Source organism: Rhinolophus hipposideros (assembly GCF_964194185.1).
Source record: "Rhinolophus hipposideros genome assembly, chromosome: 1".
In the NCBI taxonomy this organism is placed as follows: domain Eukaryota; kingdom Metazoa; phylum Chordata; class Mammalia; order Chiroptera; family Rhinolophidae; genus Rhinolophus; species Rhinolophus hipposideros.
In genome coordinates, this window is record NC_138047.1 from 109,834,140 (window position 1) to 109,856,751 (window position 22,612).

Sequence of the window (22,612 nt, forward strand, 5' to 3'; positions counted from 1 at the left end):
AGGCAAGCTAGGTGTGCAAGGAAGCAGGACCAAGAGGGGCCGGAGAAGGCCTGTCCCTGTAAGGGACCACCCAGCCGGCCGGCCTGTGCCAGCACCTCCTTATCCGCTCTTAGCCCGAGGAGCTGAGAGGCAGGACGTCTCACGCTGTCACTCACTGTGGGGACACTTGCTGGCCTGTGGCCTGACACCTCCTGACAATCCTCAGGCTGCCCAAACCAGGGGACCACAAGTGGTGCCTCGAGAATGGCACAAATCCTTCCAAAGCAACACCTCGCGCCCTGAGCCTTCAACTCACACTGGGGTTCAGGGAGGAGGCTCTGGCCAGGATGGAGACTCTCCACTGGGTCTGCACCAAAGAGGAGGCAGCCCACAGCCACGCAAGACTCACAACCCCAGGCTCCCACACACTCCTGTTCCCGACCCAGGAAGTGGCTTACATCTGGGCGTACACCCACGATGCAGCTTTCGTGGCGAAAAACCATCTACCCAATGGCGTGTCTTTGAATTGAGAAGACGGACACACGTCACTGACAGGAGGGAGAGACCTGTCTGCTGAGAAAGGGAAACGCTTCGGCGTTCCCTAAGTCTCTGGCCTCCCACCTGCTTCACGCGGAGGCTGGCAACACGGCTGGTAAAGACGCCTCCTGTGACTGACCCGGAGGTGCCCCCACTCCTCCGCCTGCACGCCCTCCCTGTCCTCCCGCAGCCCGGCAGCCCCAGCCAGACTCCACCCTTTCCTCGTCCCGCACACCCGAGGCCAGGCCTCCAGCCATGCCTTCCAAACCTGCCTATTTCTCGTTGGGGATGGTAAGAGCCAGTGGTCAGAGGACATAAAGAGCTGGAAGGCTGCCTCAGGGAAACCCAGCAAGGGGCTGGTTATACCAGGTGCAGGTGGGGAGAAACGGGCGTTCCCAGAGCAGTGTGGGACGTGGAAGGGCAGCGTACAGGACAGAGAGGCTAGGGCGTGTGGGAAAGGGAGCCCTCACTGTCTGCAAAGGGTTCCAGGTCATGCAGACGACAGAGGCCATGGCAATAGTAAGAACCTAAGAAGAGCCAAAGCTCAGAGGTTACTTCTACTATGTGCAAGGTGCCTCTTTCCCAAACCCCATCTCATGTGACCCTCTTAACACCTGCTAAGGATGACCGAGGGGAACTTGCTCAAGCTCCACAGCTAGTCAACACCAGAGCCTGGATTTACATCAGGGCATTCTGACACCAGAACCCATACTCTAAACACACTATGCCAGAATCACGTGTGTCCACAAAACCGAGCTAGGGAAGGGAGAAGGGAAACAGGTGTTGAGGGCAGATGGCTTTGGTGTTAGAAATGCTGGACTTCAGATGTCCAGGCAGAAAGGTCCAAAGGGAGCTGAAAGGCTCAGGCAGAGCCTGCAGAACGTGTGACAAGCTGGGGAGTCAGGGGGAGAGAGGGGAGTTTGTAAAGAGAATAACAAGTCAGAAACCAAGCTCAGAGAACCTGGAGATGCCACTCAGACAAAAGCTGGCGTCGCCAGGAGGCAGCAGCAGTGAACAGGAGCAGGGGCCAGAATGAGGCCAGTGAGCAGCCCCAGGAAGCTGGTCACTGGTGACCAAGCGGGGCTGCCTGGAGGTGACACTAAGGACGAGGCGCAAAGTGGTGGGAGTTCCTCAGGCAGCAAGCAGGCAGCTGGGGCATGCAGAAGGGGGAGGCAGGCCCCAGACAAGCAGCAGTTCCTAACACACGCCACAGGCAGGGGAATCGGGCCTTTAGACGCAATCAGAGATCTGTCACCTGTGTGCTCTGAGGGCGGATGGGACACGGAACAAGTCAGAATGCACACCGGTGAGGGGACAGATGAAAGCCGTGTGGCTTGAAGGTGGTGGCAGTGCGGAGGGAAGAGGCGACGGGCTGCATGGGAGGGGAGTGGGTGGCACTGGTGCTTCTGTGCTCTTACAGAGTGAGCGGTCCCTTGATCATTCTGTATGGCTAGAGGCTGGCACGTCAGACGGCCCCCCAGCTCGAGGAGGAGTGTGACACATGCCACCACATATGTATGTGACGCACACGTGGACATGGTTACGTGAGCATGCCCACATGTAATGGTCAGACCGAGGCAGGCAGGAAGCGGGAAGTGCTAAGACGGGAGCCGGATTCTGTCCCTGCCCCTCACAGCATGGTTTTCCCACAAGCCAAGAAAGGAAGCGTCAGCAGAGAGTGGGCAGGGGTGGGGTGCCCCACCAACAGGAGGCGGCAACTCTGCAGCCCCCCAGCCCAGCACCCCGGCAGGCGCACAGCAGGCCACGGAGCCAACGCTGACAGTCAGCCCTGGAAGTCCCAGCGCTAACTCCTCTCACTGGCCCCACGAATGCCAAGCCACCCCGCAGTGAAGGCAGCTGCCTGCGCCCCTTCCGACAGGGAGCTGCTGTGCACACACCGGTCACTCACTCCATGTGACGAGCACACAGCAGCTACGAGCAGTCTCTCCTGGGAGTCTGGACGCACTGGCCAGGGCAGGCTACATGGCACCGTGCGATGGCAGGGAGAAGCCTGCATGCCACGCTGTCATCAGGGAATACCAAGTAGTCGGGGCCTGGTCAGGCGCTGGCGGGCTCACACCTCCCCTCTGAACCATAAACACAGTCATCCCATGTTAGCTCACGTACTTCCCTAAATGGCATTTCAAAAGCGGGATTACAGAACGTGTGGTAAAAGACCAAGGGTATTTCAGGCCCGGTTGTGTGCTGCCCAAGGGCCGGGGCAATGCCCGGTGCCCAGCACCACCTGCCCTCCCGGGAACCCAGAAATGAACGTTCAATTTGCCAGTAACTTTCCCTTGCAAGCCTCTTAAATGGAACTTAGTGCCAGGGTCACAGCGACAGCCAGGCCCAGTACTTCAGAGAAGAGCCTCTCACTTGCTACGTGAAGGGCCCAGTGCAGAGCCGGCAAGCACGCAGCAGGCAGCACCCGCCCCGGGGCCGCACCCTCACCTCAAGGCGGTGCCACGCTGACTTAGGCGCTCAGTATGGCTCCAGCACCCTGCTGGCGACCTCGGCTGCGAACTCAGGGACTATTTACGGTGCCCACTCTGGGTCAGGCACTGTCCCAGGACTAGAAACAGTGCATGTGACAGACGCTCACAAAGCACGTGTCCTACGTGGGGAGACGATCGGGAGGTGAAGTCACGGCTGTGCAGTGTCAGAAGGGCCAGAAACCATGGCTCTTTGGGCCCGTGGGAGAGCAGAGCCAACCTTCAACCCCAGGGAGAGCCGGGGCACGTGCCTGCGGCTCTCAGCAAGGCTTCCGTCAGCCCCGACAATGAACGTGGCCAGTCCACTGTGAGTCCTCGAGGCTGAGGAGCAGCAGAGGCAGCCGGAGGCCCTCTCCCAGCCACCTCCTCCGAGCAGAGGCTCAGCGGCCACCCCACGGGGCTCCCGGAGGTGTGGGCAAGACCCGGACAAACGGATTTGGCTAACGCAGAAAGCAGCAGACCATGCCTGCAGTGACAGTGGCTGCGTCTGTCACAAAGTCACCTCCCGACTCTCAGGAGCCACCACCAGCAACCAGCAAAATCCCAGGGGCCCTCCGGCCTGTGTAGTGACTTGTCACTCAGGAGAGCCTTTCCTTCCCGCCCAACGTGGCACCATCTGGACTGCGTGCTGCGTCTGTTCTGGTCTGGAGATGCTGTGCTTTTGCTTGTGACCCAGGCCTTGAGGTTTGAGGTGCAAGGGTCAAGAAGCAAGCATGAACTCCAGCTTTCCAAAACTCCACGACAAAACAAGGACCGGTAAAATTAACAAGGATGTTACTCAGCCTTAAAAGGAAATCCCTGATTACGTGCTACAACATGGATGAACCCTGAAGGCTCAAGACATTATTGTGCTCAGTGAAAGTCACGGAAGGGCAGGCAGCGCACGACTCCCCTAGACGAGGCACTGCGAGCCACCAGATTCAGCGACAGAAAGCAGAGCGGTGACTGCCAGGAGCTGGGGCAGGGGGACTTATTGTCCAATGAACAGGTTTTGTCTGGGAAGATGAGAAAGTTCTGGAGACGATGGTGGTGATGGCTACACAGCAGTGTGAATCCACTTAACACCACTGCACACCTAAAAGTGGTTCAAATGGTCTGTTTTGTTATGTATGTTTTACCACAACCAAAAAATTAAACTTCACCTAGTCCTCTATTTTAAACAGACAAGGTTAAGTCAAATACTCAGAAAGGTCTGCAGAGGGCATGGCCCCAAATGTCTGGAAGGTGCTCGCTCACCTGCAGGGGACCCGCAGCTGCCCGATGCCCTGGGCTCTTGCTGTTCCTAGAAATTTCTCTATAGCTTCACATGCAGCGTTATGAAGACTTCCCCCCAAATGCTAGGTTGACCCTCTTGCCAGTGAAACCCTGGGGTCTGGGGCAGACCTCAACTCTCTGACAGCCACGCAGCCACGTCTGATGAGATGAGGTTGTGTCAGCATTTGATCTGGGGCACCTTCACAACGAGGAGAGCGATGGGAACACACCAAACCAACCAGTGAACCCTGGCAGCTCAGAAGCCGGCTACCGGCCTACAACTACTCCTCCAGCAAGGGGCAGCATGGACGGATGCCAGGCTGGGGGGCTTTTCCACCTCTCACCCCTAACTTTTAGTTTTCTTTCAACTGTGGTGGCTTTGGATCTGGGGGGCTGGTCATACAATCAGGCAATTCCTGGGGGCCAGCAGCAAGCGTAACATAATGAAGGAAACCTAAGGATCCATCTCTCCAGAGGCTGAAAAGATACCAGAGGCCATTGGGCAAGTCAACCTCAGGTCCCTCTTCTCCGGGGCAAGGCCACTGTGGCCATACGACTCTAGGAGGCCGTGTAAATGTCTGCAGAGCATGGAGCCTGCAGAGCAAGCCAGCAAGGGAGCTTAACCACCTCTACTGAACATGGGGTGGGTGGGGTATGAGAGAATGAATCGAGAACCACTATAAAGGGCCCAAGGTGCACGCACTAGGGGAGGGGAGCCAGAAGCTTACAAATCAGAGTCTGACCAGTCCCTCCAGCACACAGCTGCTGAGTGGAGCCCCACAGTGGGAGTCCCCTCCTTTGCACACAGAGGGGGCTGGTCATTCCCTTCCAGTCCCAGGCAGCTGGCTAACGAACAGAAGTGAGCGATCACCAAAAGGCTGCCAACCCAGTTCTCTGGAGACGCTCATCGTGGCAGTTGGGCGGCACATCTGGGCCTGGAAGCAGCAGCAGAAGCCCAGATCCACACCCTCCCTGTTCAGCTGACACCACCGAGGGAGTAAAACCGAAGCCAGTGGCCCTTGGCTCGCAGCAAGCACCTCCACAAACGGCGTGTCTGACATGGAGAAAAGGCGGAGTGGGCAGTAGGGAGAATGTTACACAAGCTCCACATGGTAGCTAAAAGGACGGCCAGGCTCTAAAAACCCAAAAACATTGCAAATGTTCCCAAATGATCACACTCATTGCCTTCATCTAGTACAGCCAACTAGCCCTCCCTCCCTAACCTTTCTGGCCTCATCTGCAGTTTGTTACTGATACAGGTGTTCCTAAAATTCACCAAGCAATACAAGAACCTCCTAGGGCTTATGGGAAAATATGGGCTTGAGGCACAACACTCAACAACTCTTGTCAATGACACACACACGGTTAAGAACCTAACAAAAATGGCAGCACCATCTGCCACATACTAAGAAATGCACATATCCTACCGGAACCACAGCACCTTACCAGGCCTGCAGCCTCTGAGTGTGGGAAGTGGGGCAGATGATGACACATCAGATGAGCGTGGGCGTGGCTCGCCACACAACATCAGCTGAGACGGCCGGGAGGTGTTTGGGGTATGGACGGTCCACAGTCTGCGTGTGGCTTGCTTCAACGAAGTTCATTTTCTATGTCCACCCAGTATTTCTCATAAGTGAAATTATGCTTAGCAAACGCACAATTCCCATTATGTTCAAACTGTTCCCTAATTCATCAATCCTGTTGAAACTAATTCACGTTTCCAAACAAGCAGTTAAGGCAGAACCGACTACTTTACTCTAGGGACCCTGGATGTGTCACCCATTCCAGGTATGAGAGTGTCACAGTGCCACAATCTGATACCCACGGGCACCCCCCCATCCTACTTTGGGGGACGCCTTCATCCTTCAAGGCCTACCTCAAAGGTGACTTCTGGCCGTCATCTAACCACTTTTTCTACTGTATTCAATACAATAGTCGCAATTCTAAGTCAAATACCACGCATGCCCTCGAAGCACAAACACGCTGGCTAAATAAAGAACCATTTTTCCCACTGAAATCAAATGATCAAGCTCATCAGATGCTCGAAAGAGATGGCAGATACTTAGAAGAGATGGCAGAGGGTTTCTAAGGGGGAGAAAAGATGAATGGGGAAACGGAGCCTTCCATTGCAGTAAGAATAGTCACCATCAGGAAACAAAGGGAGACTTAGAAACAGACAATCCTCGGGAGGAGAACCTCTCTCTACCTGAGGCATTTCCAACTTGGGGAAGAGGCCAGAACCATCGGGAAAAACAGCAAGAAGGTGCTTAGAAAGGAAGCAGATTTTAGTCTCACTGCCGCTTCGGCCAGCAGCAGCATCTGGCACCAGTCTAACTACCAGGTGAGGTGCAGCAGACACATGCCCAGGCCCTTGGACGGCCTACCCTCGCTGGGTGGGAGGGGAGACTCCTCAGGAACAGGAACAGTGTTCAGGATACAATGCAATCACTGAAAATTAGTTTCTTGAGGATTTTTATAGTCAAACTCCTCCTGGGGAAATGTTACTTCCAAAGAAAAAGAAACATAAAAGTATCCCTCACTGTGAAGTTTTGTTTAGTATTTGTAGCTACTAAAAAGACTGGTCCTGTGCTTTCCCACCACAGAAAAATGTGGATGACCTAACAAAGTGAAGCAAAAGGAAGAAAGATGGAGCCTGAGGTTCAAATGCTAGGTCTGCTTACCACCTGTGTGACCTTGAGCAAGTGACCTGACCTCCCTGTCTTCAGGACAGGTGAAATGGAGCGAACCACAGCTACCTAGCAGGTGGGTCTGCAAGAGACAAAATGGTGACGCCATCACCCTGCGAGCCAACAGCAACCCCTACAGACAACTGAGGCATGCTCCTAACACGGGAACAAGGAGGCATTACCCTTGGGAACAAGGAGGCATTACCCTTAGTAATGTCACGTGGACATTGTTTCCTTTTAATTGTAAGTCTGTGAATGTCAAACCAATGTATAGAGAGAGCCAAATTACTCAGCTATCTGGAGGTGTATCCGTTCTGCAGTGGGTACCCCAGGAGACCGTGTGGCTTCTTAAAAAGAACCTTCCCAGAAAGCCTTATGGTCACAATTTCTCTTTTGCACAAGAAGGCTACTGATAATACTCAGCTTGAATCTTTTCCAGGCCTTTCCTATCCTGCATGGTGTGGTATTCCATAAAAGTGCCAGTTCTTATTCACATCCCAAAAAAACACTTGCAAGGAAATCCCCAATCCAGGGAGGGCACCCTCCGTCCTGACGCCAGGTCTCCTCTCACTTGAACTGACCTTAGGGTACAGCATCTGGGGCTCTGGGGCTCCCTCCTTCAGAGGAAACCTGGAAATGCCTTGCTCTCAACTCCCAAAGTCCTGCTGAGAAACAAGCTATTTAGAAAAGACAAGTCAGAAGGGCTTACATGTGAATTATATCTTAGTAACAAAATAAACCCTATAATATTCTACCAGAGCCTTGTCTTTCAAGGATTCCTACTTTGGGGACAATTAAAGAAGTAGGGCAATTGTTTCAAAGTAAGAAATGCAACACACATAGAACATACCAAGCCATTTTTACACAGCACACAAACCAATCACCTCCTGCACATGTTTTCTAGAAATTGGTGAGGGTAGAGAGTACTGGACGTGGACTTTGCTAACATCGTGTAGTAAAGAACCTTTAAAAACTGCCCTGACTGGCTGTGATTCCCTCATCCAAGCTACCGTTTTCTCACTTCCTAACTCGTCCCGAGGCCACCAGTCTCGGCCACCTTTCTAAGCCATCCTTCTCATAGCACAGTGATTTTTCTAAAACGCAAATGTAACTGGGTTACTTCCCTGATTAGGACTCAATTTAGTGATCTCCCACTTGGCCTTACGACAAATTCTGAATCCCTCAGCAGGGAGGTACACCAAAGACCTGAGACCTGGTTCTTGCTTACCTTTCCAGTCCCACCTCTTGAACAGTTTGTATTTCCGCCTCAGGGAACTTGCCTCCTTCCCTCCACCCTCATGTCTCAGCCCCACCAGGTCCTGTATTTTGTTCACCGCTGTACCCCAAGCAGGAAGCTTGGCACACACAACCTTAAAAGTGTGATTTAGAATATGCATCCTCAAATGGCAGCAAAAAGAGCTCCCTCTTTTTATGGACAAAGCATAGATATGCATACAGTACATAAAAAGACCTACAGTATGTAAGCAGCACCAAAATTTCAAGGAGAGGGCAGTTAGAAAAACAATGTCTAACAAAGCTGGAGGGGGTGATCATTGTAAAAAGGGTGTTAACACTGTATTAAAGCAATATTCGTGAATGAAGAGTTGGAAGCTCAAGTTCAAGCAATACGAAAGCCAGCAATAATACATCTTTCTCGATGGGAACTTGAATGTTCCCATCTCGTCTCAAACTCATAGATAAAACTGAACCCAACATGTCTCTCCCCCCACGTTAAAAAAAAAGAAATCACTAGAGAAAAAAAGGAACAAAAAGACTTCTTTCATGGTCTCTCCTTTTCATTACCGGAGGTCCCCAAACGCCTGGTCACTGAACTCAGAGCCCAACCCCGCAGTTAGGAAAACGCGCTTTCAGATTCCTTCGGCCGGCAACTAGCGGCTGTGTGACCTTGGGCCGAGCGCCTGTCACCCCAACCGCTGGGGCTGCGGGGCCGACTGGGGGCTGAGCCCCGGGCTGGCCGAGGACAAAGGTATGACCGCGAACGTCCACGGGCACGAAGGAGAAAAGCCACAGCCGCACAAAAACGGCTCCCGGGGCTCCAGTCTCCTCCGTCGACGGGTCAAAGGGTGGGAACCGGCCTCCCCCGAGGACAGCGTGCCGGGGCGCAGCCTCCGCGGGGACCCTCCGCGGGGACCCTCCGCGACCTCGGGCCCCGAAGGGGCGGAGCCCGGCCCGGCCGCGGCCCCACGGGCTCCCCCAACCAGGTGAGGCCGAGGGCTCACCGTGCTGCGGCCCCGGCTGGGCGCCCCCTGGGCCAGCTCCCACCCCCCCGGCCGAGTCCCAGTCCACAGGAGGCTCCGCCACGCGGTTCGCGCTGGCTCGCAGGCCCACGATGGCGGGGCGGCGGCGCCAACACACAAAGGAGGCGCTGTCGGGGGGAACGAAAACCGTGCCTAGGTCTCCCCGGAACGGCGCACACAGCCCCCCGCCCAGGGCCGCCCTGCCCACTCCCCGGGTGACCTTGGGCGCGTCCCTCCCCCTCCCAGCCTCGGTTTCCCCGGCTACTCTGCAGACTGAGCGCGGCGGCCGCTGCCCGCGCCGGCAGCGAAACGCCACGGTGAGGCCTCCGCACTTGTTGCACGGGCCAAACCGGGCTCGTGCAGCCGCGCGGACGGCGGGCGAGCCCAGCCTGCGGTTCCGGGAGAGGCCCGGTCGGGCGTCGGGGCCCGAGCGGGGTCGACCGCGCTAAGGCGGCTCCCTCGGCCGCGAAGCCGCCCGAAGCCCGAATCTGCCCGGCCTGGCTTGCCGCCCCCTCCCCGCGAAGCATGAACCTACTTGGAACTGCTTTAGTCCGGCCGGCGCCACCGCCGACGCCTTCGAGCTAAGATGCACCTTCGAAAACTGCTGCGGAGAAGCCCTCCAGCGAGCCACCGCCGCCTCAATCCCGATCCACTTCCGCTCCGGAGGCCTCGGCTCCGCCCCCCTCGCATCACCATTGGATGCCGCCGCCCGTACTCCCGCGTTCTACGGGTCGAGGAGGTATATTTTCAATTCTATTGGATAAGAAAACCATCTATTACCACTTTGAAAAGCGCCTTGTTCCGGCCCCGCCTACGCCCGTGAGCTCAAGCTCCCGTCTTCTCGCGAGAGACGCGGTCGGCGCCCCAGCGCTCGCCCGCAAGGCCTCTCGGTAGTTGTGGTCTGCGGGCTGACACGGCCGTCGGGCTGCTCGTACTGGTAGGTGAATGTTAGTTCAGGCCAGCGGTCCCGCGGCGCAAATACCCAGTAAGCTCGGGCTCCGCTCGCGGCGTCACTTTCCTCCCGTTAGTGAGGCCTTTGAGAACAATGTTCCCGGGGTCTCTACTATCACCCGGAAAGTGGGCCTGGGTCTGCACCTCCTGCAGGGCACCCTCGACCCCCGACGTGCCAGGCCCTAAGTCGGCGTGTGGCCCCGTGATCCGGACTCTCTCCTAGGCTGGTGGTGGAGACCGGAGGGAACCACACCCGGTCCATCTGCGGGAACCGGAAGACGCACTCAACCAGGACTTAAGGGGGCTCCCCGGAGGAAGCGACCTCTGAGCTGAGAACTGGAAGGACTAGAAGGGGCAAGAGAGTTCCAAGTGGAGGGAACCTGGGTCGGGAGAGATGGGCTGGCGTGTCCCGGAAACTGAAGGCTGCCCGGTGTGCCAGGAGGTTGGGACTGGTGGGGGTCCGGGGAGGCAGTTAGATCTTGGAGGTGAGGAGCCGGTCCAGATGTCAGGTTGAGTCTGGTTATCTCTACCTGAGGCACTGGGTGTCAGGACCCGAACGACTGAGCCCTTTCGGGGAGGAGCACTCTCTTCCAGGTCTTGCCAAAGTGCAGCAGAAGCCTGGAGCTCTCAGAGGCCTCGGGTGCAACTCCAAGGGTCAAGAGAGTGCAGGCCCTGGGTCCCTCCGGCCTGAGTGAGAATCCCAGTTGGTTGAGCAGGTCTCACCAGTTACGTCACCTGTCATACAGGCATAGCAACAGTACCTACCTCCCAGGGAGAAGGTGGCGAGCTGGAGGACTCAGCACGGCACTGCACAGGTGCACGCCAGCCCCTTTGTTCTGAGAATACCGGATCTCAGGCCACCGCCATCACCTCTGGTCCCCAGGCACCTTCAAGCAGTGAGGAGGTGACTTCAAATGCCTTGGGATAGACTGTGTTCTGAGAGAGGATCTTTAACCCAGAAGGTTGAATCATATATGGAAACGACTAAGCAAATCAAAACCAGACATTAATATTTTTGTGTTGAGGGGCCAGCCGGGTGGTTCAGGTGGTTAGAGCTCCATGCTCCTAACTCCGAAGGCTGCCGGTCCGATTCCCACATGGGCCAGTGGGCTCCTGCACCCTCCACAACTAAGACTGAAAGGACAACAACTTGACTTGGAAAAAAGTCCTGGAAGTACACACTGTTCCCAATAAAGTCCTGTTCCCCTTCCCCAATAAAATCTTTAAAAAAATTTTTTTGTGTTGAGTTTATAAGCAACCTCTGTATTTAAAACGTTATGTAATTATAAGAGAATTTGGCATGGTAGAGTATCAGATAAACCTGATTTCCAGTGTGAACTATGTGGTTCAGTATTTAATTTTGATAGTGATTTTAAGTTGGAAGGTACAAGATTTTTCAAGGTTTGTGATCATAATTAGAATGTTAAAGAGAATTTATGAGTTTAAGAGAAATGTAGACATTTAAACATCTATAGGAGTTTTTAAATCCTTGGTGGCAGAAAACTAAAATGCTAAAATATAAATTTAGATTCTACATGTATACATGCAGTTTAAATGTTTAAGGAGATTTCAGCTTATAAATGGGACCATACATGACTAATCAAAATGACAGCTACAAATGACCAGATTTATAAATAAGATTGTAGTTTGAATTTCACAACCTAGTAAGAAAAGCTAGGGATTTCTATTTGTAACTTGAACACATTAAAGATGTGATGTTGACAAACAAAATCATGAAAAATACCACTTTCGTCCTCAAAAGCTGCCCTCCAAGCCTCTCCAAACCTCACTTGACCCTGAACTTCTGTGAGCATCCCTGGCTCCCTCACAAATAGTGCTTCCCTCTGGCCCTGAACATCCCCAGCTTAGAGAAAAGGCGGGCCCCTCAGTGCTCCCAAAGTGCCACACAGCGAAGTGCAGATCCCTGGGCCTCACCAACTGAATCTCTGGATGAGGCCCGAAAATGTGCGTTTTGACTTTCTCCAAAGCCCCCCCAAGTGAGTTTCAGATATTGTCAGTGCGGGTCCCTTGGGTGCACTTCCGTAGAAAACACACTTCAGCAGAACGTCAGTTCCCTAGATGGTCCAGAGCGAGCGTTCTCACACCAGCTGGACCTTATCTCCCCGGCTGGCCCTCTCGCCCAGGAAGCCCGTTTCTCTCTCTAAGGGTTTGTGCAGGGAGCGGCGCAAGCATCCTCAGCTCTTGAGGGCATATCAGTTACCTGTTGCTTTGGGAGAAACCTCAGAGCTAAGTGCTTTGAACAAACAAGCATTTGTTGTTGCTCATGAATCTACTACTTATGTTGGGGGGGGCAGACGGGAAGTTCTGGTCCTGGCTGGGCCCACATGTTGGAGTCTACTGGTTTGCAGGGTGGTGGGGGATGATGGCCTCTGCTGGGCCAACTGGCTTTCCTCCACATGGTACCGCATCCCGGCAGACCACCTAGGCTGAGCAGGGTTTCAGAACAAGAGGGAGCTTCAAGACCACTTGAGGCCCAGGCTCTAAACTGGCACACAGCCACTTCTTCACCCTATTGGCCAAAGCAAGTCAAGGGCTGGGGGAAATAGACTTTGCCTCCTGATGGGAGGTCACAAGGTGAGGGACATGGCTATGGGAAGACATTTTGCCTTCAATCTACCATGCAAAGCATGCCCCCGGCCACAACCTCAGGGGGTGGCCCAAGGCCTGCTCCTGCCCAGGTTTGTCTGGAGCAGAAGGTCCAGGTACTCTCATGGCAGCTCCGAGCAGGTGACCAGTACAGGAGGGCAGGTAGGGACCTTGGGGACTACCAACCAGCATCGTCGTCAATAGCAACCAAATTGTTTGGGCCACAACCTCTGTCCCCTCTGCTCCAGAGGCTGGTCTGATAGGAGGAGGGTAATTCCTCTCTTATCACAAGGCTGGCTATGGGCACCCATGCAGACCTTCCCCTATGGCAGGAACTGGCTCAGCAAAGCATGGTCACTTCAGGCCAGTGACACTGAAACAGATGTTCACAAGGCTTCAAGGACAGAGAGGCTTACCTCCTATGAGAGCACCAGGAATAGGTGGTCCTTCTTTGTCTGGATGTGGTGAGGCTGGAGCTGCTACTAGCTTGAGACAGAGCTCCCGGATCAGACCTGTCCTGAAGTCAAGCCTCCTTTGGGCTTGCCAATTCTTGGAACTAATAATTCCCCTTTTGAAACCCTCGCAGCTCCTGAGGGACTCTCTGGACAGGTTGCCATCAATGTATTCCCTTGGTATATGAAATGGGTTTAAATCACAACACAGGATATAAAATGTCATGTTTATTTCTTTAAATGAAATGCAATCTGCTCCCAGCTCTAATTGGACCAGGAAGTTGGAAATTCCTCTTTCTACCAACCTTGGTTGTGGAAAAGTCCTGGGGTTCTGATGAGGTTCAGAGTATTGGGCGGGTACTCTGCTCTTTATTCTGTTCTTGTCACTTCGAAATGCCCACCTTACTGATCTGAATGTGCTGTGGGGTCCAGCCTCCTCTGCTGAGGTGCCTTCTCCTCTGCAGACCCAAGAAGGATGGGGGGGGGCAGGGATCTCTCCCCTGGACATCCACCCACCTGGGGGTTTCCAGCCCCTCCCTTACTGCCCCCCACCCCCTGGGCTTGTCCATACTCTCTCCTTCCTGGGAGCTGCAGCACAGCAGGCTTTCACTCAGCCAAACTGTCCTCAAGACCACACCCAGCCCGGTTCGGGGTCCGAGGACCCAAGAGAGTGAATCTTGTTCCTTTGGTGATGCTGGAGAAGGCTGGGAGGTGTTCTGAAGTCACCCAGCCTTAGCTTTGGGTCCCAGCTCTTGGGGCAAGTCACTTCACCTTAGCACCAGCTGCCTCCTCAGTAGAATAGGGGCTGGAGAGCACTCCCACATCCCCAGCCTGACCCCCACTGCGGTGAGGTTTACATGAGATAAGGCATGAGAAGGGCCAGTTTCCAGTGGCTCGAGAATCCCAGCCACTTGTCTGACGAAACGCACGTGCACAATCACACACCCAGTCTTGGGGGTCCCCTGGTTCAGCCACCGGATTCCAGATGGAGAGTGGAGATTCCAGGTTTGCACGTACAGAGGGGGCTCTGGGAGCTCCGAAGAGGGGGCGCCACGAATACCTCGCGCTGGGGCGTAGGGAAGGGTTAGGGTGGCCAGATTTAGCACATACAATACGGGACGCCCACATAAATTGGAATTCCAGATACGAGCGGATACTTTTTTGGCACAAGGTTGTCGCAATGATTGGGCGTCCGGCGTTTTATCTGCTCTGCGCGGGTGGAGACTAGGGCAGCAGGGGCGTGGGAGGCTGGGGAGCGGCCGGCACCGGGGCGCGGAGGAGCAAGAGGACGCGCAGACGCTGGCCGCGCGGTTTATTCAGGAGTGGGTCGCAGGGTCGGGGGCGTGCCCGCCGGCTCAGGCGGCCTCCAGGCGGGGCCTCCCGGCTGCAGCGCCGACTGCCGGCGCCGGCGGCTCCGCTCCAGCTCCTGCCAGCGCTGCGCCTCCCGCTGAGCCTGCGACCGGCGGGGGCGGGGGGCAGACAGGGTGGGCGTGGGCCGGGCAGCTCCCCTGCGACACCGCGCCCCCACCTCGCGGCCTCCCCGCGGGGTCCCGGGGCTCACCTGCGCCTTGGGGCGCGCAGCGCGCGGCGCCGACACGTGCGGCAGGGCCGCCTGCCTGCGGCGCTCGGCCGCCTTCTCCTGGATCCTGAGCTGCAGCTCCAGCACGCGCTCGTCCTGGCAGGGCGCCCCCGGCGGCGCGGCTGGCCGTCCCTCGCACCTGGGCGGCGACAGGGCGGGCTTAGGGGGGGCCCTCGAACACAGTGAAGCGGTGATTGAGTCCGTGCGGGCGGGGGCCCGCAGAGGACTGCTCCGGTGGGGGAGGGGTCCCCCCAGCGCCTCTACCTTTTCTGCTCTTTGTACTTCACACTTTAAACGAGGCATTCCATGTGTATTAACTATGTACGTACTTGGGGTAAAAAAGTGAAAGCCCCCTTTTATCTTGCCCCTCTCTTGCCTAGAGGTAACCGCTGCTAACATGGGGCTATCTTTGCAAACCTTTCCCATGGTAGGCGATTTCCCCTCCCAGCTCCCCAAATAAGATCGCGTTATACAGACTGTTCCTGCCGGTTTTTTGTTGTTGATGTCTTTTTTGTTGGTTTTTTTTTTTGTTTTTGGTTTAAGCACACATAACAGCACAGGGCATTTGCAGGTGCTGTTCCCTTGGCCGCCATGCTGCCTGGCTGAGCCCAGCCTGACTGCCCACTAAAACTCTCCTAGGAACTTAAGGCCATGGGTCTGGCTGCAGGCAGGGGGCTCCAGGAGCTTGGTTAGCGGTCTTGGACCTTTGGAAGTTCTTCAACACCAACCAGACTGCATTTGGCATCTGTCAGGCAGCTGGGAAGTGGGGAGGTCCCCCAGGTGCGTGCCACCTTGGGGGCCTGCTGAGTGGCCAGCCACCCTCCTTTGGCAGCCCTCAGCAGTCGTCAGAGGCCTCCTCTGAGTTGTAACTAGAGCAGCAGACACTCAGGCTCAATAGTGTTGATTTTTGAGACTGTCCTTCCTTCTGTCCACCACACCCCAATTATATTGAGACACTTTCTCTGGAGCCCTGTGTGCCAGACCCTGAGCCAGCCTATGCTCTGACAGGGCTGGGTGCCACCTCCCCTGGGGCAGCCTTGCCTCCCCATGGGATCAGGCCAGAGCCCAAAGGCCAGCTTGATCCTGTGGGTGACCACAGCCCATGCCTGACAGAGCTGTCTCGGGACAGCACATGGGGCTGGAAAAGTCACCAGTGTTCCACAAACAAACAAACAAATAGAAACGGGGTGTGTGCATGCTCTCCATGAGAGGGGAGTGGAGACGCCCACAATCCAGTGCTTGCGTGAGTCTCAACTAGGTCCTGGTTCAACATGAAAAAAAGTTACAGCAAACAGTCATAGGAGCCCCAGAGAAATGTGCGAACAGGATATTCAGATGATGTCTGGAATTTCTGCTGAATTTCCTAGTTATGTCATTGTGCTGTGGTTATGTAGGACAATGTCTTTTTTCAGAAGATGCACCCCAAAGTGTTTAGGAATGGTGTCAGATTCCTGCAACTACTTCCAGATAGTTCTGCAAACACAGATAAATAGCTAGCTAGCTAGATGGAGTGTGTGGCAAAGGTCATGCCCATGACCTAGATACAAAGTGACCGAATCTAGGTTATGGGCATCTAAGCTGTCACTGCGTGGTTTCCCACCACTTCTGTATGCCTGAAAATTGTCTAGTCAAATACTAGGGGTGGGGAAAGCATTGCAGGGCAGGACCTACCTCAAGGCCGCAGACCTGCCCATGGCCGAGCGGCACAGCGAGATCTGCTCCAGCTTATTTTGCAGCTCCTGGCTCTTGGCACGCTTGCCTTGGATGATCTGGTCCCGCTTCTCCTCCTCTTCCCGCTTCTGGGCCTCCTTGAGCCGGGCCAGCCGCTCCCGCAGCTCCACGATGGACATCTCCCCTTCCAGGCCATACCCCGGGATCTGGGGGGGGGGGTTGGGGGGAAAGGGCCTAGGCTAGGAGCCAGACCCGTGGCCAGCATGCCTAGCCTGCCTGTCCACCTCCTGGGCACCAGCGCTGGTGCCCCTCCCGCCTTCCAGAGGCCTGGCCCCGTGCCCAGGGACCTCCTTCCCTCTGCTCAGTAGGGCCTGTATCACGTGTCTACCACCCAGCTTCTCCAGCCTGTGCCCCTCCGCAGCCCTAAACCCCGTGTGGTCTTTGTGCACTGTGCTCTCCCTATACTGCTCTCCCCCCCCCCCAGGAGTCCCCGACCTTCCTCAACACGCAGCTCTGTGAAGCCAACCTTGCCCACCCCTGGGGTCACAAAAGTCTCTCTGACAGGACTGTGAACTCTTGGGCCAGACCCAGACCTCAGGCACAGTGGGTGTGGGGCCCACAGCTGGGCGTGAATGGTCAGGTGAGTCTTGGTGTGGATTCTGGACACGACCTCCCATGCAACATGAGGCACAGCAAGACCCAGGGGAGCTCCCTGGGTTGTTGGATGGGGTGTGGGCTCCGGGGGCTGAGTGCCCACCTGGGTCAGGTCCACAAGCTTGTCCTTGCGTGTGGGCTGTGTCTCCAGGGCTCGCAGCTGGGAGACGAGCTCACAGCGCCGTGTCTGCTCCTCCCTGGCCTCCTGTGCCCTGCGCTGCAGCAGCTCCTGGCTCTCCTCCCTCACCTCCTGGACTTGGGGGTCAAGAGGGCTACTGAGGGGGCTGGGCGGACAGCACTCGGCAGGCGCTCAGCAGGGGTGCCTGCCCAACCCCAGCCTTCCTCAAGGGCAGCATGGCCCTCACTAACCCGGTGCACCTGGCCCCACCTTACCTGCCTGCCGTCGGCCCTTCAGGAGCTTCGTCTGCGCCACCTGGGTGTTCCTGTGCCCCTCCATCACCTGCTCCACCAGCTCCTTCATGGACCTCTCCTCCTGGAGGCGTCTCTCCGCACATTGCTGTGTCAGCTCGGCAATCTGCTGGGACAGCCACCTGCCATGGTCAGAGCCAGTGCCATGAGGGGAATCCTGGAGCACACCTGTGCCCCCGGTCCTGCCCTAGCCCCACGAGCAGCATGAGGTCTTGGGGGGCAGATCCAGCCCCAGACCCCGAATCACCCTGGAACCAGGAACTAAGCTCATCAGTCTGGAAGCCGGGCCTGCTGGGGAAATGACACCCCATGTCCTCCCTACCTCCACTATGGTCCCAGCGCTGTGAGCCCAGAACCATCTGATGATAAAGCTGAGGGTGCAGCCAAGCGAGTCCTGGGGAAACCAAGTCAGAGCCACTGGGTTTACCGTGAAGACACCGGACTCCAGAGAATAGGGCACTCATTGCGTTTAAGCTGCGTGGGTCTGAGCGTTCAGATACCTGCCCGGGTTTGTGCATAGGACATGCCAGGCTCCCTGTCACATGGCCCCAGGCTTCTCCCCTGGGCTTGTCTGGATGGTCACCCCGAGCTCTTCTTTCTCCTGGTGCCTCAGAAGTGCACAGCTCTAGACAACAGGGCATGGTTTTGCAGCTCTGACCACAGGTAACTGGGATGGTCCTGTGTCTGCTCCGGCCTGCTCTTCTGCTCAGGATGAGGCGTTTCTTAGCCCCACCCACCTCATCCATCGCCTGGAGTGCAGCTGGCTTCTTTTCATGGCTGTTTTTTAATATTCTTTTTCTTTTTTTAATTTTTATTGGGAATGTTGGGGAACAGTGTGTTTTTCCAGGACCCCTCAGCTCCAAGTCAAGTCGTCGTTTTCAATCTAGTTGCGGAGGGCGCAGCTCACTGGCCCTTGTGGGACTCAAACTGGTGACCTTGGTGTTGTGAGCACTTCGCTCTAATCACTGAGCAAACTGGCCGCCCCTCATGGCTGTTTTTGAGACTACTATATCACAACTCTTTGATCCATTGTACCATTGATGGACTCAGATCGTTTCCACCTTGGTGCTATTGTGGACAACTGAGAATAATGTTTTCAGTCCGCAAGACCCTACAAAGGACGTGGTAGGATTTGTGGCCCTGTCAGCAGCCCAGCGCTGCTGGGGACCTGTTGGGCTCCTGGCGCCCGGAAGGCCCTGCAGCTGGGAGCCCGTCTTCAGCTGCAGGTGAGTGCAGCAGCAGCCCGTGGGCCGCTTGGACGCCAGGTCGAGGGCATGAAGTCATTGCATCCTAAAACAGTCTGCTGGCGCGCCCAAGAACGGCTCAGGACCATCTCCTTCAAAGCTGTGGCATTTCATTCCAGGTCTAAGGAAAGGGAACCAGGGCTTGTGGAAAACTGGCCATTTTAGGGCTGGGGCAGGGAACACACAAGCCTGGAGCATTTTACAGTACCAGGAAGTAAAGAAGTGCTCAGAATAACAGGACAGGGGGCGTGTCACAGAGACACAGGAGTGAACCTGAAAAGGCTCCCAGTTGCCAAAGCCGGTGACAAATTCAACAATGCCTACTGGGTTATAACACGACGGATGAAATAAATGGGCATGAGCCCACTCTGGTATAAATAAGTGGCTGAGTAAATGAGTAAGAGGGGAGAAGAGACAAGCTCCGTGCAGTGGTCCTAAGAACCACCCACCTCCTTGAGTGTGGGCAATGCTTAGAGACCCCCTTTCAAAGGGTACAAAATGGAAAGGGGGAATAATTACAGTGGACAAACTTGGCAAACATGACCCCAGCCAGGTAATCAAGGTCAACATCAACAGTGATAAGTTTATAGACAGCAGACACCCTTGACAGGATGTGATGAAAAGGGCACTTTATCTCTATAGCCTTTGCCCCACACCTCAGTCTAATCACGAGAAGGACATCAGACACACCCCAGCCGAGGGATGTTCTATGGGATACATGGCCAGCACTCCGAAACACTGTCAAGGTCACGAAAAGCAGGGAAAGTGTTCTGCCGGGAGTTATCAGGCGGGGTGGCCTACGGGGTCTCTGCCCGCTCCCCACATAGGAACACAGGGCACGGTAAGGCCAAACAGGAACACCCACGGAGCCATAGATGGGGGAGTCAAATCACTATATTCTCGGCGGCACTGGGCTGGAGACACAGGAAGCAGGATCTACATAACCTGCAATCCACCATCCTAACAGCAGTCCGTGCTTGCCAGCTCAGCCACCATCTTCTTGCTAGCCCGCATTTCTGCTAGCGTAGCCACGGCAGTTATATTAGTGCCCAATGGCTCACTGGCCACAGCTGACAGCCAACTAGCCACAGCTGATGGCCATCCAATCACAGTTGATGGCCATTTACTATCTGAGCCAGCACCTTTCCACGTGAGGCCGAGAGCCTGGAAACTGCTTTCTGGGGCTTTGTCCCCACAGAAAGTCTGAGAAATGTAACAGCCAAAAGGAGTCTGAGACACGACAACTCAACGTAATGTGTCCTGGGTGGCATCCTGAACAGAAAAAGAACATTAGTGGGGAAAAAACTGATGAAGTCTGAATAGAGTGTGGAGTTAGAGTCACGAACCAACGTTGGTTTCTTAGTTGAGACAAATATACCATGGTGTAGTGAGTTAGTGTCCCCCCAAAATTCATGTCCACCTAGGACCTCAGAATGCGATATTATTTCCAACTAGTTAAGCCTCTAATAAGTAGTTGAGGATCTCAAGATGAAATCATCCTAGAGTTAGGGTGGGCCCTACACCCGATGACAAGTTTCCATATGAGAAGAGAAGACACAGAGAGACACAGAAAAGACGGCCGTGTGAAAATGGAAGTTGGAAGAGGCAGTAAGGACCCTTCTCTCCCTGAGGGGCTGAGCAGAGAGCACGACCCAGCCGACACCTTGATCACGGATTTGGGGTCTCCAGAACCGTCTCTAACCGTCTCTAGTTTACGTGCTTGGTTGTGGCAGCCAGGAGCCTGCACATGGTGTTACCAGCAGAGGAAGCTGGGTGGGAGGGTATGGGAACTCTCTGAACCACCTTCGCAACTTTTCTGTAACTCTTAAAATTGTTTCAACACAAAAAGTTTATTTAAAAAATGTACTTTTGAAACTTTGTAGTAAGTTGGAGAAATGCTTGTGTGGAAATACCAGGTGAGAAAAAAATGGGCTACCAGAACATTCCAAGAGTCTTAGTAGACCGGGGGCAGAGAAAGGGGCCTGAATCAGGAGGTGAGCTAAGCCGAGGCCAGGGCCCCAGCCTCGCCACATTGTCAGGGGTGATGGTGTGGGGACAGTACAGAGACCTGAATTTAGAAAAATCCCAGATGAAAACACGGGACAAGCTCCTCAACATGGATCTTGGCAATTATTATTATTATTTTTTTGATTTGAAACCAAAAGCACAAGCAACAGAAGCAAAAATAAACAAATGGGATTACATCAAACTGAAAAGTTTCTGCAGAGCAAAGGAAACAACAAACAAAAAGGCAACCTATAGAATGGGAGAAAATATTTGCAAACCATTTATCCAATAAGGGTTTAATATCTGAAATATATCAGGAGCTCATACAACTCAATAGCAAAAAAACAATAAAGTAACTTGATGAGAAAAACGGGCAAAGGATCTGAATAAACATTTTTTCCAAAGAGGACAAACTGTTGGCCAGCAGATACATGAAAAGGTGCTCGTGTCACAATCATCAGGGAATGCAAATCAAAGCCACAATGAGATATCGCCTCACACCTGTTAGGATGTCTGTCATAAAGAAGTCAAAAGATAACAAGTGTCAGCAGGATGTGAGAAAAGGGAACCCTCGTGCTCTGTTGGTGGGAATGTAAATTGGTGCAGCCGCTATGGAAAACAGTATGGAGGTTCCTCAAAAAGTTAAAAATAGAACTACCTTATGACCCAGCAATCCCACTCCTGGGTATTTATCCAAAGGAAATAAAATCACTATCTTGAAGAGATTATCTGCATCCACATGTTCACTGTGGCATTATTCACAGTAGCCAAGACATGGGAACAACCCACGTGTCGTGGACAGATGGATGGTAAAGAAGAGGCGTGTATATATACAATGGAATACTACTCGACCTTAAAGAAGAAGGAAATCCTGCCATTTGTGTCAACATGGATGGACCTGGAGGGCATTATGCTGAGTGAAATAAGCCAGACACAGAAAGACAAATACCATATGATCTCACTTATATGTGGGATCTAACCTCACAGTCACAAAGAGTAAAATGGCGATTGCCGGGAAATGGGGAGATGCTGGTCAGAGGCTAGCCACTTTCCATTAGAAGGTGAGCGAGTTCTGGGGACCTAAAATGCAGCATAGTGACTCTAGCTGATGTATTGCACACATGAAATTTGCTAAGACGATAGAGCTCAAGTGTTCTCAGCACACACACGAAAAAGCCAGGTGATGGAGGTGTTAATTGGCTTGACTGTGACCACTTCATAATGTGTGTATATCAAAACACCAGGCTGTACACCTTAAATATACACAAATGTAACTTATCATTCAGATCCCAACAAAGCCAGGGGAAAAAAGGAAATGGACAAAAGACATGAGCAAACAGTGCACAAAGCAAAGATGCAGAAATGGCTCTTAAGTACATGAAGACATGCGCAAGATCACAATAATAAGTGAAATGCAAATCAGAACTGTAGCGAGATACTATTTCTCACCTATAAGATGGCAAAACTCTGGAATTCAGCATGGAACACTGCGAGGGCATGGGGCCCCCACCATGGGGACGCGGCCCCTCCCACAGTGCTAGGGAACTGACAGTGGTTCCGGTTCGGGCCCGATGGAAAATGATGTGGCCTCTCGCTGGAGCCACGTGCCCCAGACAACAAGACAAGAGCAGCAGGACAGCTCACATGCGGTCTGTCACTCATTGACGTAGCCATCCCTGGTCTAGAATTTACCTTGAAAATCCGCCTCCACAAATATGAAAAACGTGCCCATTACTTGTGGCAGATAAAGCAAGACATGGCATTTTAGGTAGGGACAAGAGTAGTAAGAAGTATGTATTTATAAGTGTGTA

General features: G+C 54.1%; 2 protein-coding genes across 8 annotated transcripts in view; both read right to left on the minus strand.

Moving 5' to 3' along the window:
* RNF4 (ring finger protein 4) overlaps positions 1–9,869 on the minus strand; it is a 26,756-nt gene extending 16,887 nt beyond the window's left edge. The window contains exon 1 of the mRNA XM_081054116.1: positions 9,743–9,869. The gene's annotated coding sequence lies outside the window, so the exon portion shown is untranslated. The remainder of the gene's footprint in view (positions 1–9,742) is intronic.
* A 3,575-nt stretch (positions 9,870–13,444) lies between these two features.
* CFAP99 (cilia and flagella associated protein 99) overlaps positions 13,445–22,612 on the minus strand; it is a 35,911-nt gene continuing 26,743 nt past the window's right edge. For 4 of the 7 annotated variants that reach the window (XM_081070434.1, XM_081070433.1, XM_081070431.1 and 1 more), the window contains 4 exons: positions 17,515–17,659; positions 17,225–17,376; positions 16,468–16,673; positions 13,445–14,935 (listed from right to left, as the gene is read on the minus strand). In XM_081070434.1, coding sequence (XP_080926560.1) covers positions 14,530–14,935; positions 16,468–16,673; positions 17,225–17,376; positions 17,515–17,659 — 909 coding nt within the window. In that variant the 3' untranslated portion in view covers positions 13,445–14,529. The remainder of the gene's footprint in view (positions 14,936–16,467; positions 16,674–17,224; positions 17,377–17,514; positions 17,660–22,612) is intronic. The other 3 variants (XM_081070435.1, XM_081070432.1, XM_081070430.1) reach the window with 3 other exon arrangements.